This window comes from Salvia splendens, chromosome 13 (genome assembly GCF_004379255.2).
Source record: "Salvia splendens isolate huo1 chromosome 13, SspV2, whole genome shotgun sequence".
In the NCBI taxonomy this organism is placed as follows: domain Eukaryota; kingdom Viridiplantae; phylum Streptophyta; class Magnoliopsida; order Lamiales; family Lamiaceae; genus Salvia; species Salvia splendens.
The window spans coordinates 11,789,733-11,805,216 of NC_056044.1; the positions used below are offsets into that span (position 1 = coordinate 11,789,733).

The following is a 15,484-nucleotide window of genomic DNA, read 5'->3' on the forward strand; positions in this document are numbered from 1 at the left end:
AATGTGAGTGGAATGAGTTAGTGGAATGTGGGGTCAACTACTAAAAATAGTAAAAGTGAAAGGTGACAAATTTTTTGGGACGAATAGAGTAATAGATAGGAATTGGATAAAACATCAAAAAGGGGAAGAACAAACTCTCAACTCTCAAATTAGTAATCAACCAACTAGTAAGATAAAATAAAGTATTATTCATAGTTAGGGCTTCAATCTCAAAATAATGGCCCACAAATCTAGCAAAATATGTGACATCCGGTTGGGTGGCCCTATCTGTCGTAAGTCACCAGTCCGGGTGAAACCCTCTGGAACTCGGCTGCCTGCATTCTGATACCCGGTCGGGTGGCCTTGTCGGTTGTGACTTGTGAGCCACCCGTTCGGGTGAAACTCTCTAACCCTTCAACGCTTGCGTTCTGGCTCCCGATCGGGTGGCCTTGTCGGCTATGAGCAACCTGACTGGGTGAAACTCTCTGACCCCTCGTCGCCTTCGATTTGGCACCCGTTTGGGTGACCTTATCGGTTGTGAGTCACCCATCCGAGTGAGACTCTCTAGCTCGGTTTCTATTTTGACACTCGATCGATTGACCTGTCGAACGAGGGTCACCCGTCCGAGTGTATCCTCTGCGATCATTGTGATGACATTCCTCGCTACCGGGATGACCACAGACCTCAACAATTCTTCGACCACGGACCTCAACAATTCTTCTTGCATCACCTTTTGAATGAAGTTGGAGAGACGAGAATCGTATTGTCATGAATCTCATAATGAGCCTTTTAAAATTCGTGAATTATTCTAGCCCATGTGTTTCTCTTTAGCACGGGTTGACGCAATAGTGGACAAAATGACTCTTAAACAATGCCCATTACTGTATAGGAGTAGTATTAGTATTTTTCCAGACATTTTATTGCACAAACTCTCCTTTTATCAGGTAATTAAAGAAAAATATTATATTCCCTCCATCCCAAAAATATAAATATATTTGGAATGACACGAAAATTAATACATAATTGGTAAAGTAAGAGAAATGAGAAAAAAGTATTTAAAATAGTGTTAGTGGACAATAAGATCCATATTATTATTATTATTATTATTATTATTATTATTAAATGGTTGACCATGGTGTAATAAGTTGTAAATAAATTGATGTATATGAGTAATGATTGACTAACACAAAGTGATTTTAGTTACTATATTATTATTATTACTATCTTTTCCCTATATCTCTATTACTTTACCGGTTACACATTAAAACTCTATTATTACAATTTTGTCTATTTTTCTTAACGGATGTAATAATTGACTAACACAAAGTGATTTTAGTTAAACTAATCAAGTATTTAAATTAACAATAGCAGAATCAAGTTCAAAACACAAGTAACAAGCGTCGAGCTTCAGAAGCAGTGAAGTTCACGACGTAAAAACAACAGAAATTGAAATAGATTGTATCTTCGCCCCCACGGGACGGTGTTACACGGATAAAACTAGACAGAAACCACCACGACCACCAGAACATCAACACATTTTCCAAGTGCGCAGAGAAATGTAAAAGTGAAGTGAGCTATGGAGAAGAGTGAGCTAAGAACGAAGATAAAATTGAAGCTGCCTCTTCTCAAGATGGTTGTCCCTTTTTATAGTTGAGGCTCGGATCCCTAGGGTGTTTTTCTTGGTAGATTTGACTTGATCCTTCAAAAGATGCTCTTCGCTTCACATCTGCTCTTGTCATCGCTTCTATGACCCTCCTAGGTCGATTTGGCGCGAATTGGCGTACTTCACTTCAAAATTTCTTTGATTACATCTGCCCGGTCGATTTGTATTTGTTTCCTAGGTCCAACAGATTTTCTACGCACCTGAACTTATAAACTCATGTTAATTCATTGAAATCACAGAAATTGACCCCATAACCAATGAATGAAACGAGTCTTATCAACAAGCAAACACAATGTAATAATAATACTGATTCTATTCGTGTGAAACTACTCGAATAATACTGAATTGGATTAAAAGTGGTTTGTAGAGTTTCTGTATGCAAGCAAGATTCTATTCGTGCTCAAAATATGATTTTCTGTATACCAAACCTAACAATATTTGCACAGGGTATCTTGAGCATTTCATCCCTTTGCTCATCAGTTTTGGGACTCTGATAGCATATAGTTTAAACTGTTGTGACAAAGGAATTGGCACAGACCTGCTATTATCCATCTAGAATCTCTTCAAAAGTTTGTTGATATATTCCTTTTGAGTGAGACATAATTTCTTCTCCTTTCTATTTCTGATGATGTCCATGCCTAAAATTCTTTTTGCACTCCCCAAATCCTTCATGTCAAATTCTGACTCTAGCTCATTTTTTATCTCTTGGATTTCGGATGATGTTGTTATTGCAATCAGCATATCATCGACATAAAGAAACAAATAAGCAACAACGGCCCCCTTCCTCTTCTTAATGAAAACACAACTATCATAAGGAGATTTCTCAAAGCCAATTCTCTGTATGAATTCATCAAACCTGATGTACCACTGTCTGGAGCTTTGCTTCAGTCCACACAGACTTCTTTTCAGCAAGAAAACTTTGTCCTCATCTCCTTTCTTCACAAAACCTTCAGAGTGCTCCATATGTATTCTGTTTTCTAATTCCCCATTCAAGAAGGCCGTTTTAAATCTATTTGCTGTAATTCCCAATCTTTGTGAGCAACAATGGCCAGCAAAATCTTGATGGAACTATGCTTTACTACAGGTAAGAAGATGTCATTGTAGTCTATTCCTTCTCTCTGAGTAAAGCCTTTTTCCACCAATCTTGCTTTAAACATCACTTCATTATTTTTGAATGCTTCAATCTTCTTCTTGAATACCCATTTGCAGCTTATGGATTTCTGATGCTTTGGTCTTATAACCAAAATCCAGGTGTGATTCTTATATAGTGAATCTATTTCCTCTTGCATTGCTCTGAGTCATTTATCTTTCTCATGACTTCTCACTGCCTCTTTGTAGCTCGAGGGCTAATGGTATTCAATCTGTTTTGCCACTGTGAGAGCATAATAGAGCATATCATAGTCATTGTATTTGGATGGAAGTTTGATGTTCCTTCTCTGCCTATCTCTTGCTACGATATGGCTCTTCCGTCTCTCACCACTTTCATCTCCTTGAAAAATTTATGGAGCCCCTTCACTAGGCATCTTCTCTGTAAGTACGACATCTCATCTTCTCTGAAGACCACATCTTTACTGATCATCACCTTTCCCATTCCCTTTTCTGTGCACTGTAGCCTATAGCCCTTCACTTTCTTCTAATATCATACCATGACACAATTAAGAGATCTAGGATCTAGCTTGGTTCTCTTAGCATGTGGATATGATATATACCAACACTTCTCAATTTTGTGTAATCACCAGCTGACCCATACCACCTCATATTAGGTGTCTCATTATTAATCAAAGTAGAGGGGCATTTATCAATAAGTAATACAGCAGTTGAGGCAACTTCTGACCAAAAATGTTTAGGCATACCTGATGAAAAAAGCATGCACCTTAGCTTTCCAAAATGGTTCTGTTGGCTCTCTAAGCCTCTCCATTTTGTTGGTGGTTGTGGGGAACAGTTCTGTGTCTCTTTATTCCTTTTTTCTTGTAGAAAACATCAAACTCAGTTAAAAGAAACTCAAGCCCATTGTCAGTGCGAAGGTATTTTAGAACACTGCCCTTTTCAAGTTCAACTTCAGAGCACCATTCTTGAAACATTTCCAAAAGCCTCTGATTTTTCTTTCATCACATAAAGCCATATCTTCCTAGAAAAATCATCTATGATTGAAAGAAAGTACCTTCCTCCACCTATACTCTAGATTGGTGATGGCCCCCAAATGTCTACATGAGCATATTCTAGTGGCTTTGAGGAAGTATGTTTCCCAGTAGCATATGACAATTTCTTGCCCTTGCCTAGGATGTACTCTTCACAAGATCTGAGTTCCTGATCATCTGGAACCTCCATCAAATGCTATCAGATTCTACTTGGCAAGCTCTTTTAGTCCAACATGCCCCAAATGACCCAATCTGTGATGCCAAACAATCTATTTCATCTTTTCTACTACATTCACCTGATCAACTGCCCCTGCCTTGAGATAATACAAATTTTTTATTTTGTAACCTGTCATAATTATATCAGTACCCTTCAAGACTTCATGAATCCTCCAACCAAAATGGATGTGACTCCTTTCTTCTCCCGCATTCCCAAAGAAATAAGATTTCTTTTAATGGCTGGAATGTACCTTACTTCAGAGAGTATCTTTTGAAGGCCATCAACCGTCATCATTCTGACATCGCCTATGCCCTTTACTTGACACACTTGATTATTCCCTAACAGAACAGATCTAGTGGCCTCTTGTAAATCCATGATCCATCTTTCTTGGAAGTCATATGGAAACTACAACCATAATCCATCACCCATACATCTAGAGCCTCATCTTCTGTCACATTCATAACCTGAGTAATGTCAACAGTGTCCTATGCTTTATCACTCTCAGCTTACTTCCTCTTCCAAGCATAGCAGTTCTTCTTCGGTGCTCGAGTTTCTTACAATAGTATTGCATCTTTGAATTGCTCGAAACTCTTAGGGAGGGAATGAAGAAGCACCAACACCTTATCTTCGTCCTTGATTGCTTCATCAATATTTTCCAAATCATCTACACACTTTGCAAATTCCTCAAGTTGTTCACCAATATTCCTTGATTCATAGAACTTAAAGGTGAACAACTTCTGCTTCAACATGAGCTTATTGGTGAGGGGTTTTAGTCATATACAACGACTCAAGCTTGGCCCAAACGCCACCTGTAGTTTTATTCCTTCGAAACCTCTCTAAACACCCGATCACTCAAACTGAGGATCAAAGTGCTATACGCCTTATCTTGGAGATCTTGCACCTTGTCTTCATCCTTCCCAACACATACATCCTTTCCTCCCTTCAAAATTCCACAAACCTTGTTGCATCATCTCGATCGATATCCTTGATTTCTACATACGACGCCAATTTGTTATAAATTGGAATCGACAAATTGAAGAACTAGTGCACACAAAGCGATCACACAACAAGAACACAACTATAATCGAAGAACAAGATTGAACACAGAGGATTATGTGGTTCGGTTTCTAAGAACTGTCCACGGGAGAATCACGATGACCTTTTATTCCACAAATTGAGATTACAATCGCACACAAGATCTCACCACTCAAAGAGAAAAATACACTCAGGAATGTAGCTCACCCTCTCATGAACTAACTGTACACTTTTGATCTCGAATTCCTCACGAAGGTAGTGTATATTATTACTCTCAATGAATCGAATCAGTAGTGAGCTCGCAATCTGTTGCAGATCATCTCTTAAAACTCAGCTCAACCGCCGCTAACAAACTAGCCGTTGCAACTAATATTTAAACTTGTGTTATTTTCATCTCAATCCTTGATCTCTTCGGATATTCATTAAGCATTCCGACTCACGTGAATGGAAGATTGTCGGGTGGAAGCTCCTGAATGAGCCAATTCTCGTGAAAATTGGATGGAAGGAGGGGGTATTTATTTATTTGTGAAAGTGAGGTATTAAAGAAATAAAGAAAATAATAAAAAATAACAAAAAAAATTGCATGGCCACTGCATCAATGCAACCATAAGAGCAGTTGGGTGGCTGGCGATTGGGCCGCGTTAAAGGCGGACAGGCAGGCGGCCGATTGGAATTGACCATCTCATCGGGCGGCCGCTCCGAAGGGGGCTGGATTGTGATAGTGTCCACTATAAGGCGGACACCCCAATAGCCCCGCCCCAGTTTTTGTCCACAGCCCCAAAAATTTATTTCCGCCACAATGGTGGACACTTCCAATAGCCCCCAAATTTTATAATCAATTTTCATTTTAAAATGTTTTTAGTTTCAATCAGATATAAATAAAATCATCGCAATGTAAATAATTAGAAAATGAGGTAATTTGGACCGAATATTCGTTGTATTGAAAATTGTAAAATTATACAACGAATATTTAAAATAAAATACAAATAAAAACTCTTCCACCGTCTACTCGGTGTCGGAGTCGGCTTTCTCGTCTTCTTCTTCTTCTCCCCCTCCTCCCTCGCTGCTGCCGGCCGCGGTTTCCCCAGGAGCATCATCAGCCAACCCTATACGAAGCTCAATCCGAGTGATGAGCTTCTAGTATATATTCCTGATGTACGGGTCATCGGTGGCTAGGTATTTGCTGTAGACGTCCTGCAGTTGTTGCATCAACTGCACATCGAGGTTCTCCCTCAAGACCTCGTGGGGACCAGGAACCATAGACTGTGCGAATGGGGAAGGCTGCGGGATGCGCGATCCAGACGCGACTGACGATGGGCGGGAGGCACTTCTAGCCCCTCTAGCGCTGCGGATAGAGGCATGTTGTCCCGGGGGCCGTCTTCGCCTAGTGTGTGTAGCGGCGGGCTCTTCGACTTGCTTCTCGTTCTGCTCGAACGAGTGCGAGCCGTTTCCGCTACTGTAGTCCCCGGCAAGGTTGTGTCTTGTACGCTTAGGCCCAGGAGCTCCAGTGACCTCTTGCGCGCAGATGTCCTTAAATTTTGGACAATCCGCGAGGACTAGATACTCCTCCCACATTGTAAACTTCGGCTAACCCTCCGTGTTGTATTTGCCCATCGACAGGGCCTTCACGTCTGCTTCGCTTCGGCCACTCTCAGCGTGGAGAAGGTTGTTCTGGTAGACATCACCAAACCGAACCGGTCCGGTTGAACCGGCACGGAACCGTCACCGGCGGTTCCGAACCGGAACCGGAACCGTCGTCGGCGGTTCGAACCGGCACCAGAACCGCCGGTTCCAACGGGCCGGTTCAGGTTCCAATTTTTGGCGAACCGTAACCGGCGGTTCGGAACCGCCGGTTTCACTGGAACCGCCGGTTCGGCGGTTTTCGACACAATTTCAGGCCTACTCCCTAGCCTTTTCAGAAACCACTCCCGCGGCCGCCGGTTTTGACTCAAACCGTGGACGGAAACCGTCGGTTCCACTGATAAAACCGGCGGTTCCACCGAAAACCGGCAGTTCCGGCGATAAAACCGTCGGTTTTCCGCCGCATTTTTCAAAATTTGAAATTTCAAACGGTCCTCAAAACCGCCGATTCCACCGAAAACCGGCGGTTCCAGCGGTAAACCGGCGGTTTCGCCGTGATTTTTGAAAATTTGATTATTTATTTTTTTTTAATCTCAATTTTCCCCTATAAATACCCCCCTCCTCTTCATTTCTACTTACTCCATTCTTGTGTTAATAAGAATTTCTTTCTCAATCTCAATTTCTCTATTCTCCATCCTCATTCTCTCAAGTTGTTTACGTTATTTGCGCTCATAATTTACTCACGTTGTTCTTGTTCACGTTATCATATTCACATAAACACTACTCTCTATTCTCTACTTCCAATTTCCATAATATCATGTCTTCATCTCGTCGTGGTGGTGATCGGGGCAAGGGAATTGCCCAAGATCAAAGTGACTCTCGTCGTCGTCGTGTCCCTACTAGAGCACAAGTTGCGGAGGAGGTGGGAAGGCGAGCCGCTCTTCGAGTACAAGTAAGTTCTAAACTTCTAAGTTTTAATATGTTTTATGTTATATGTTATAAGTTTTAATATGTTAGTAAGTTTTAAGATGTTAGTAAGTTTTAATATGTTTTAAGTTTTAATATGTTAGTAAGTTTTAATATGTTATAAGTTTTAATATGTTTTAATATGTTATATGTTAGTAAGTTTTATGTTAGTAAGTTTTAATATGTTATATGTTTTAATATGTTATAAGTTTTAATATGTTTTAATATGTTATATGTTAGGAAGTTTTAATATGTTATATGTTATAAGTTTTAATATGTTTTACAATTATGTTAGTATTATATGTTTTAATGTATTTTATTTATATGTTAGTAATAAATTCGTTTGTATTAAATATGTTTTATATGTTTTATGTTATATGTTATATGTTAGTAAGTTTTAATAGGTTATATGTTATAAGTTTATAATTATGTTAGTATTAATTTCATTTATATTAAATTTCTCTATATGTTAGTATTAATCCGGCTTCCACTGTCGCCGTCGAGTCCGCCTTTAGTGTTGGAGGCAACGTCTTGGACGACAGAAGAAGTAGACTCACCGGGCAAAACATGCAAGCCACCATGTTACTTGATGATTGGTGCTCCGCCGAAATTAGAGACCAAGAACCGGATTGGGACAATCAAGTAGTACAACCCGACCAAGACTACTTCCCCGACGAAGAAGAGTAGGCGCCAATTCCTCCGATCAAGCCAAATAGGTAAGCAAGGTAAGAGAACTACGTGGACTTTGATTCCAAAATGCAATTGAGCATTGAGGATACGTAGACATCTCAACTTATATTTCAACTTAAATTTTATATTTAAGTTTAAATTTAAGTTGAGCTCAAGTCCTTTTCCTTTATTTCTTTTTTCTCCCCTCTATTTCGAATATGTAATTTTGTAAATTGTAATGAAGACTTTAGTCTTTTGTAATTTATAATTTTGAAGTTGTAATTTCTAATTTTTATGTTGTAATTTGTAAATTTTAACTTGTAATTTGTAATTTTAAAGTTGTAATTTGTAATTTTGAAGTTGTAATTTGTATCAATAAAATTACATTTGTACATCGCTTCATTCTAATTTTATTTACGCAAGTTTTTTTACATTTTTAACTTGAATTACAATTTACAATGTAAAAAAAAAAATTTCGGATGAACCGCCGAACCGGCCCGGAACCGGATAACTACCGCCGATTCAGCCGGTTCAAGTGAACCGCCGGTTCACGGTTCATGAACCGGAACCGTGAGGTCTTGGTCGGGCCGGTTCAGGTTCCACCAATTCTTGAACCGGAACCGCCGGTTCTGAACCGTGAACCGGTGGTTCACGAACCGTGGTGACGTCTATGTTCTGGTATATGGTCGCGAACCCTTGGTAGCCGGCAGAATCCTAGACACTTTTTGCGGATCTGTTCCGGGTCGCGCTCTTGGGCGCCGGCAGGTTTGAACTCGTTGTATGCCATTAGGACGCGCCTCCAAAAGCTCCCCTCGGTCTGATCGGTGCCCACTATGGGGTCCGATGTGATGGCATCCCATGCTCTCGCCACGGCAATAGACTTCGCTTTGGTGTAGAGCTTGTGCCGTTTGGAGCCCGAGCCACCGCCACTACCGACACCGCTGCCCGAGCCGCCACCGGCGCTGCTCGAGCCACCGCGGCCGCCGCCCCTACCGCCACCGCCCCCGGCACTGCTTCGGAAGGGAACGGGCGTTTCCACCCGTGCTGCAGGTGTATCCGGGATGCCGGAACTGAGCAGACCCATCATGGTATCCAGAGCTTCTTGATCTGCTTCGGTGTAAGGAGATTGGCTGGATAGGAAAAGGGACTCCGGACGCGGCTGGTTATGCGCGTCGAAGTTGGGTCTGTAATCTCCAAACGCCGAGCGACTTAGATTCCGCTGAAAAGGTTGGGGCATTGGAGAAGACCTCCACGACTGAGATGGAGGAAGGTTTGGACACGATACCCACGGCGGGGGAGATTGACTCCAAATCCACGGCTGGGACGGAGACCCTCCATATCCCGAGGGCTGAGAAGGATAGTCGCCATATCCAGACGACTGAGAAGGATAGCCGCCATATCCCGACGGCTGTGAAGGATTGCCGCCATAGCCCGATTCTTGCGAGTCGGGTGATTCGTCGTCTCCACCGTGCATTTTTAGAGAGTGAAAGTGTAGATCGTGAATGAAGGGAGAGTGTGAAAATGGTGAAAAAAATGGGTGGTGGAAGAATGGTATTCATAGGGTTAATTTTTAAAAAAAATTAAAAATTCGAGGGGCGCCGGCGCACTATGGCCGGCGTGGCGAAAGGCCGACCGGCGCGTCCTCGCCCCGGTTTCACCGAATGACCGTCCGCCTCGGGGCAGACGTCACCTACAATATAATCCGCCTCGGGATCGCCCCCGCCGGGGCTATAGGCGCGGCGGTCCCACAGTGGATACCCTGAGTGCTTTATACCCCCGCCGGGGCTATAGGCGCGGCGGTCCCACAGTGGATACCCTGAGTGCTTTATACCTTAAAAACATATTATTACAAAGGAAGGGTCGTGCATACGCGATAATTAATGCATAAAATTAATACTTAATTTGATATTTAATGTTATTTATACTGTGAACAAATGTGGACACCCAAGTTTTCAGCTATTATTACAAATGCACCTCTTAATAATGTTTTTTATGAAGAACTAAAAATATTTCCCCATATACACTTAAAAACACAGATTTATTAGAAATTGCATCTGGCAGAATAAACATGGTAGGTAGCACAAAAAGGGCTCTGATACTGAAGTACAACGTAGATGAATGGAGCGGAATCTTCATCTGAATGAGTGCTGGATTTCCTCTAACGTTTTTCCCTTTGTTTCCGGCACCCAAATCGCCACAAATGTCACTGTCACGACACACATGGTCGCGTAAAATGTGAAAGTGCCTGTAAAGATCACCACAAATTTCTCAGATCAAAAGGGAGTCCCGTGGATCAAAGGTAAGAAGAACCACTATAATCTCATAACGCTACGACTCAAATTTTCTCCTAAATGCTGCGTAGTTTTCCAAATACTCACCATCTTAAAAACATCAGAATAGAGGACAGTGTTTTGTCTTTAGCCAACTACCTTGAGACTCCAACGACACATTCAAACTTTAAATTTCAGCAATAAAAGCAACGAGAAAGTTCCTCAATCTCTTCGTTCAGTGGGGAAGTTTATATCCTTCCCCTATTCTTACTATTTTTTATAGTTAGCCATTCTAATTGCTCATATTTGGAAAAATATGGTAGTACTAGAAATTGTATGAATATAAATTCTCGAATTAAAAATGAAACTGGTTGTGTTGCACGAACCTCCGCTGCTCCAGTCTAGTAGCAATGGTGCTGTCATGGTAATAACCCACGAAATGAACCAGTTTAACAAAGTCGCCACACTTCCAGCGAGGCCCTTGATTTTAGGTGGAAGAATCTGAGACACCAAATCCAGGGGAGTTAATTGTCTCAAATTTATGCATGAATGTCAAATTCAAAAATCAAGCCTTTGATCTGATCTTCTTCATTTAATAATAGAGCATTCAACTTTCAATTTGGGACCAAAAAGATAAAAAGCAAATTGAATTCCCAAGAAATTTTATTGCTTGTAACACGGAGAATATAAGATGGTACCTCAGACATTATAAGCCAGGGAATGGGCCCCATTCCAAGAGAGAAGGCGATAATCATGCACTACATCAGTTGAACAAATTGAAACTTACAATTTACAAAAATGAAGATTCAATAAATTATAGGTAACTCGTGTATCCAGAAGAAGGCTCACCACAACACCGACAACTGAGAGGATCCCCAGTAAGCCATATAATGTTGAATCTGGTGCTACCGCACCCTGGAATAAGTATTCATTGTAAAAGCACCAAAAATCAGTATATCAGGAGAATATTACAGTATTTTGTTAAAAAAGTTTCATAACTATACATAAAATGTTAAAATATCATTTCTACCTTAAGAAAGAAAGCGACAGCAACAACTAGAAGACTCAAAGCCATTCCAGAAGAGGATATCTGCAACAAATAGGACATTCTTTAAGTGATCCAACAAGTAGACCAAATCCAAAAATACAATATTCATTGAACTTACAAGTAAAAGAATCCTGCGTCCTGTTTTGTCTACCAACCATGTTGAAACTGCAGTTGCAATGACCTAAACATACGTGTCTGTTTAGATTTTCAAAAATAAGATTGTTGCTTGAAAACAACGAAGGTTAACCTGAATAATGCCGACTCCTACTGTGGCAGCATTGCTTGATGAGATTCCTGGTTTATACAAGGTAAACTTATTGATATTACTTGATTGAAACTAAAGACAAAAAGTATACTAAACTAGATATAGTCCGGAAAAATCATGATACTGGAAGTTGTCAGTGTAACGAGCACTCCACTAGCTAACAATTGAGACATTGATATGCATACAATAGACAATGAAAGCACTAATATCAGCATTATTAGTATCATTAACTAACCAGATAAATGGTACTACCTTCGTCCCTTAAAAATAGAAACTATTTCCATTTTGGTCTGTCCCTTAAAAAATAGAAACTTTCTAAACTTTCTATTTTAACAAGTGGACCCCACAATCCACTAACACTACTTCCAATACTTTTTCTCCTCTCACTTACTTTACTCATTTTTCTTTACTTCACCAATAATTCTCTCTTACTTTACCAATTGTGCATTAAAATTCATGCCGTTTCAGAATTTTCTATTTTTTAAGGACGGAGGTAGCAAGACATTACAGCCCAAAAGTCTGAAGTATTACAATCTTGAATTCAATAGATAACGAACATTATTTTCAAGGAAAAAGGACATTACCAGCTGACTCAAATATAGTAGTGGAGTAGAAGATAACACCATTAGTTCCAGATAGCTGTTGGAAGACAAGTAATCCAATTCCTATCTGAAGGAGAAACAGACAGAAAGATTATCACAATAGGTTTGTCATATTAATAGTAAAAGGGGCGACGTACAAAGGAATATTAGATGCTTTGTGAAGGATTACACACCATCAGAGGTAGCCAATATCGTCTCACTTTGAGATCTGCAAACCGGATAGCTGTTCTTCTGCTTGTTGAAGCCACGGACCTCTGCAACCAAAAAAAATTGCGGTATGATATCAAACTTGTGCGCCGTTAAAAACCAAGCCAGATTTAGGTATGTAAAACATCTTCATGTCCTGTTCTTAGGGAATTATAGATTAGTGGAAGAAGGCAGACCTTGATTTCATTTACTTCGACTGAAATATCAGTGTCAAAACCACGAAGTACTTGCAGAGAAGCTTCAAAGTCATCAGTCATGCCCATTTTTGCCTAATTTTTGCATTTGAGGAAGTACGTCTGTATGTTAGTAATTCATGTGTTTTTTAAAACTCAGGGTGGGAAATAAGGAAAGCTTTGTGATCTCACCAACCACCGAGGAGATTCTGGGATGAAAAACAGACCAGGTATCAATATGAGACAGGGTAAAATTCCTGTGAAAGAAAATAAACATTAGTGAAACCCAAAAAGCCTTGGCTTAAACATTTGATCCACAAAGGTTCTCAAAAATGAATCTTTAACAATATGCACGAAAGTTTTGGTCAAGTTAATGCATCAATAATTTACTGTCAGACAAATTACATGAATAAGGATGATGACCATGGCATAAAAAATATAATCTGAATTTGACAACACCAACTGTATAAAGTCCCAAGTTCCATGAAAAATCACCTAGAACTGCAAGCACTCTCCAATTCACAAATAGTCCCAAAAGATACGATAGCAAGATCCCAATTGTCACAGAGAGCTACAATATGAAATTAGGTTAAGTTGTGTCGCAGTGCAATAAGTGCACAGAAAAGATGAAATTGTAAGCTTGGTAAACCTGGTTCACTGAACCTAACCCCCCTCTGAGATTTTGAGGTGCTATCTCTGCTATATATACAGGCACCTAAGAGAAAATAGAAAACGAATAAAATGAAGCATACTATCATTTTATCTACTGCTAAAATAAACACTATATGACAGCGTTATCATACCGTGTAAGAGATTATACCCACACCAAAACCTTCCAAAAGTCTTCCCATGTAGAGAAAAGAGAAGTCCTAATGTAATTGAAGAGAGGCTGATAAGAAATAAAGCATTTGGGAAAGGAGAACAATTTGGCACAACATGATAGGACTGTCTCACCTTGGCAAATGATATTGCAAGCCAGCCTATGATATTAGGAATGGCAGCGATCATCAAAGACTGCACGTTAACAATGTCAAAAAAATCAAGATATTGGAACAAAAAAGATAAACACTCATACTCAAGTCCAATATTAAGACTGCAAAACTCATACCCCCTTTCTTCCAATGTACTCAGCGATCTGACCACTAGCTATCGCTCCAACCATAGCTCCCACATTCGATAAAGAACCAAATAAGGAGAACTGTTCCAATTAGTTCAATCACTCTATGAAATCAAGAAACATTGACACAATTATAATACTCCGTAAATAGACTAGAACCAACCTGTGAGACGGTAAGGTTAAGATCCCTGGTAATATCATTTTGTGTTGGTGAGGAATAACCACACTACATAACCAAAAATTGGAACTGGTTTAGCTCCTGTATCAGTAGTTTCATATTTGCATAGAAAAACGAATACTCAAAGAAGATAGCAATGCACACCATAGCAAAATTGGTTCCAAAAACTACTGACAGAATAGTTAAACGGCTCTGACTCAAACAATCTAAAACTATATAACTATGCAATACCAACTAAAACAGTAAGGGAATATACATCACATCACATCACATATATGTTAAATGTAAATGTTTCAACAACTTGCGCTGCAGTGAAACAGTTTGAATGCACAAATTGAAATCAAACAGTACTATCAAGTAGAATTGCAGTTAAACATCACAACAACTTTGGATTCATCATCTCAACCGCTTTCAATCATAGAGCAAATAATGAAAAGGAAAAGTGAAAGAGAAGCAGTGTGTGTAGTACAGTGAAACCAAACTGGATAGGACCCAAGGCAACGATGAAAACGCAAGCCAAGACTGAGATAGAGCTGTCCCTTATCACTTGAGAAGACCCCGTCAAACTAGACTGCCTCGACCCCATTCGATACCAACTCCCTGTGTGCAGAAATGGCTTCCGAAGATCGCCCCTCCCATCTTCCACTTCTTCCCGGAAACTCATCTCTCTTGCCCACTTCAGAAAAATAAAGTCTTTAAAGCTCTCGGTCAAGAAAAGCAGATTCTCAAATGAATTTCAATTGGAGTTGCATATTACAATCCAAGTTAATTGAAGGAAACGGAAACCCAGTTGAACAAACTAAGTTCTGGAATGTTCTGATTCAAGAGAGGGAAGTTGATTTGGGGACGACAGCGTGTCAGAAGGAGTCGTGTCAGCTTCTGTGTTTTACTATATTTATGCAGCCACTCAACTATCGGAAGAGCCAATTCTGTTTCATTATTTGCTTCCATCAATTTTTCTGCGCTTTAGAGCATCCACAACCGTGCTCTTGCAAGCGGCACGGTTGTGGGTCCGACCCCACTTTTTCTGCCTGCTCTCTGGCAAGAGCACAACACCCACAGCTGTGCTCTTGCAAGCGGCACAATTAACATTTCCATAATACTAAATTTCATTAAAAAACCACAATAAATATTACAAATTACAAATAAAATAAAAAAGACATAATTAAAATCCTAAAAATTAAAAATTACATAATTAAAATCATAAAAATTAAAAATTACATAATTAAAAAACTAAAAATTAAAAATTACATAATTAAACTCCTAAAAATTAAAAATTACATGATTATTGACTAATATTACCCGAGGAAGACTACGCATCTGGCGGCACCAACCCCAATTGTTTTTTGAGACCCAATATTATGTCCTCGTGCGTT

At 39.9% G+C, this 15,484-nt stretch overlaps 1 protein-coding gene across 1 annotated transcript; it reads right to left on the bottom strand.

The window, feature by feature from the left end:
* Positions 1-10,125: 10,125 nt before the first annotated feature.
* On the bottom strand, positions 10,126-14,996 carry LOC121762519 (sugar transporter ERD6-like 6). The gene is made up of 18 exons (XM_042158419.1): positions 14,578-14,996; positions 14,094-14,156; positions 13,922-14,011; positions 13,768-13,827; positions 13,617-13,682; positions 13,463-13,528; positions 13,309-13,384; positions 13,006-13,070; positions 12,817-12,909; positions 12,607-12,687; positions 12,416-12,500; positions 11,814-11,860; positions 11,685-11,747; positions 11,549-11,608; positions 11,368-11,433; positions 11,217-11,276; positions 10,905-11,019; positions 10,126-10,493 (listed from the first exon to the last, which is right to left on the bottom strand). The coding sequence occupies exons 1-18, from the start codon at positions 14,770-14,772 to the stop codon at positions 10,381-10,383; spliced, it is 1,464 nt and encodes a 487-aa protein (XP_042014353.1). The 5' UTR covers positions 14,773-14,996; the 3' UTR covers positions 10,126-10,380.
* Between the last annotated feature and the right edge of the window lie 488 nt (positions 14,997-15,484).

Coding starts and splice junctions, on each gene's coding strand:
- LOC121762519 (XM_042158419.1), bottom strand. CDS start 14,772: ATGAGTTTCCGGGAAGAAGTGGAAGATGGGAGGGGCGATCTTCGGAAG. Junction 11,861..12,415: donor TACTATATTTGAGTCAGCTG/GTAATGTCCTTT, acceptor TGTATAAACCAG/GAATCTCATCAAGCAATGCT. Junction 11,609..11,684: donor GACGCAGGATTCTTTTACTT/GTAAGTTCAATG, acceptor TATTTGTTGCAG/ATATCCTCTTCTGGAATGGC.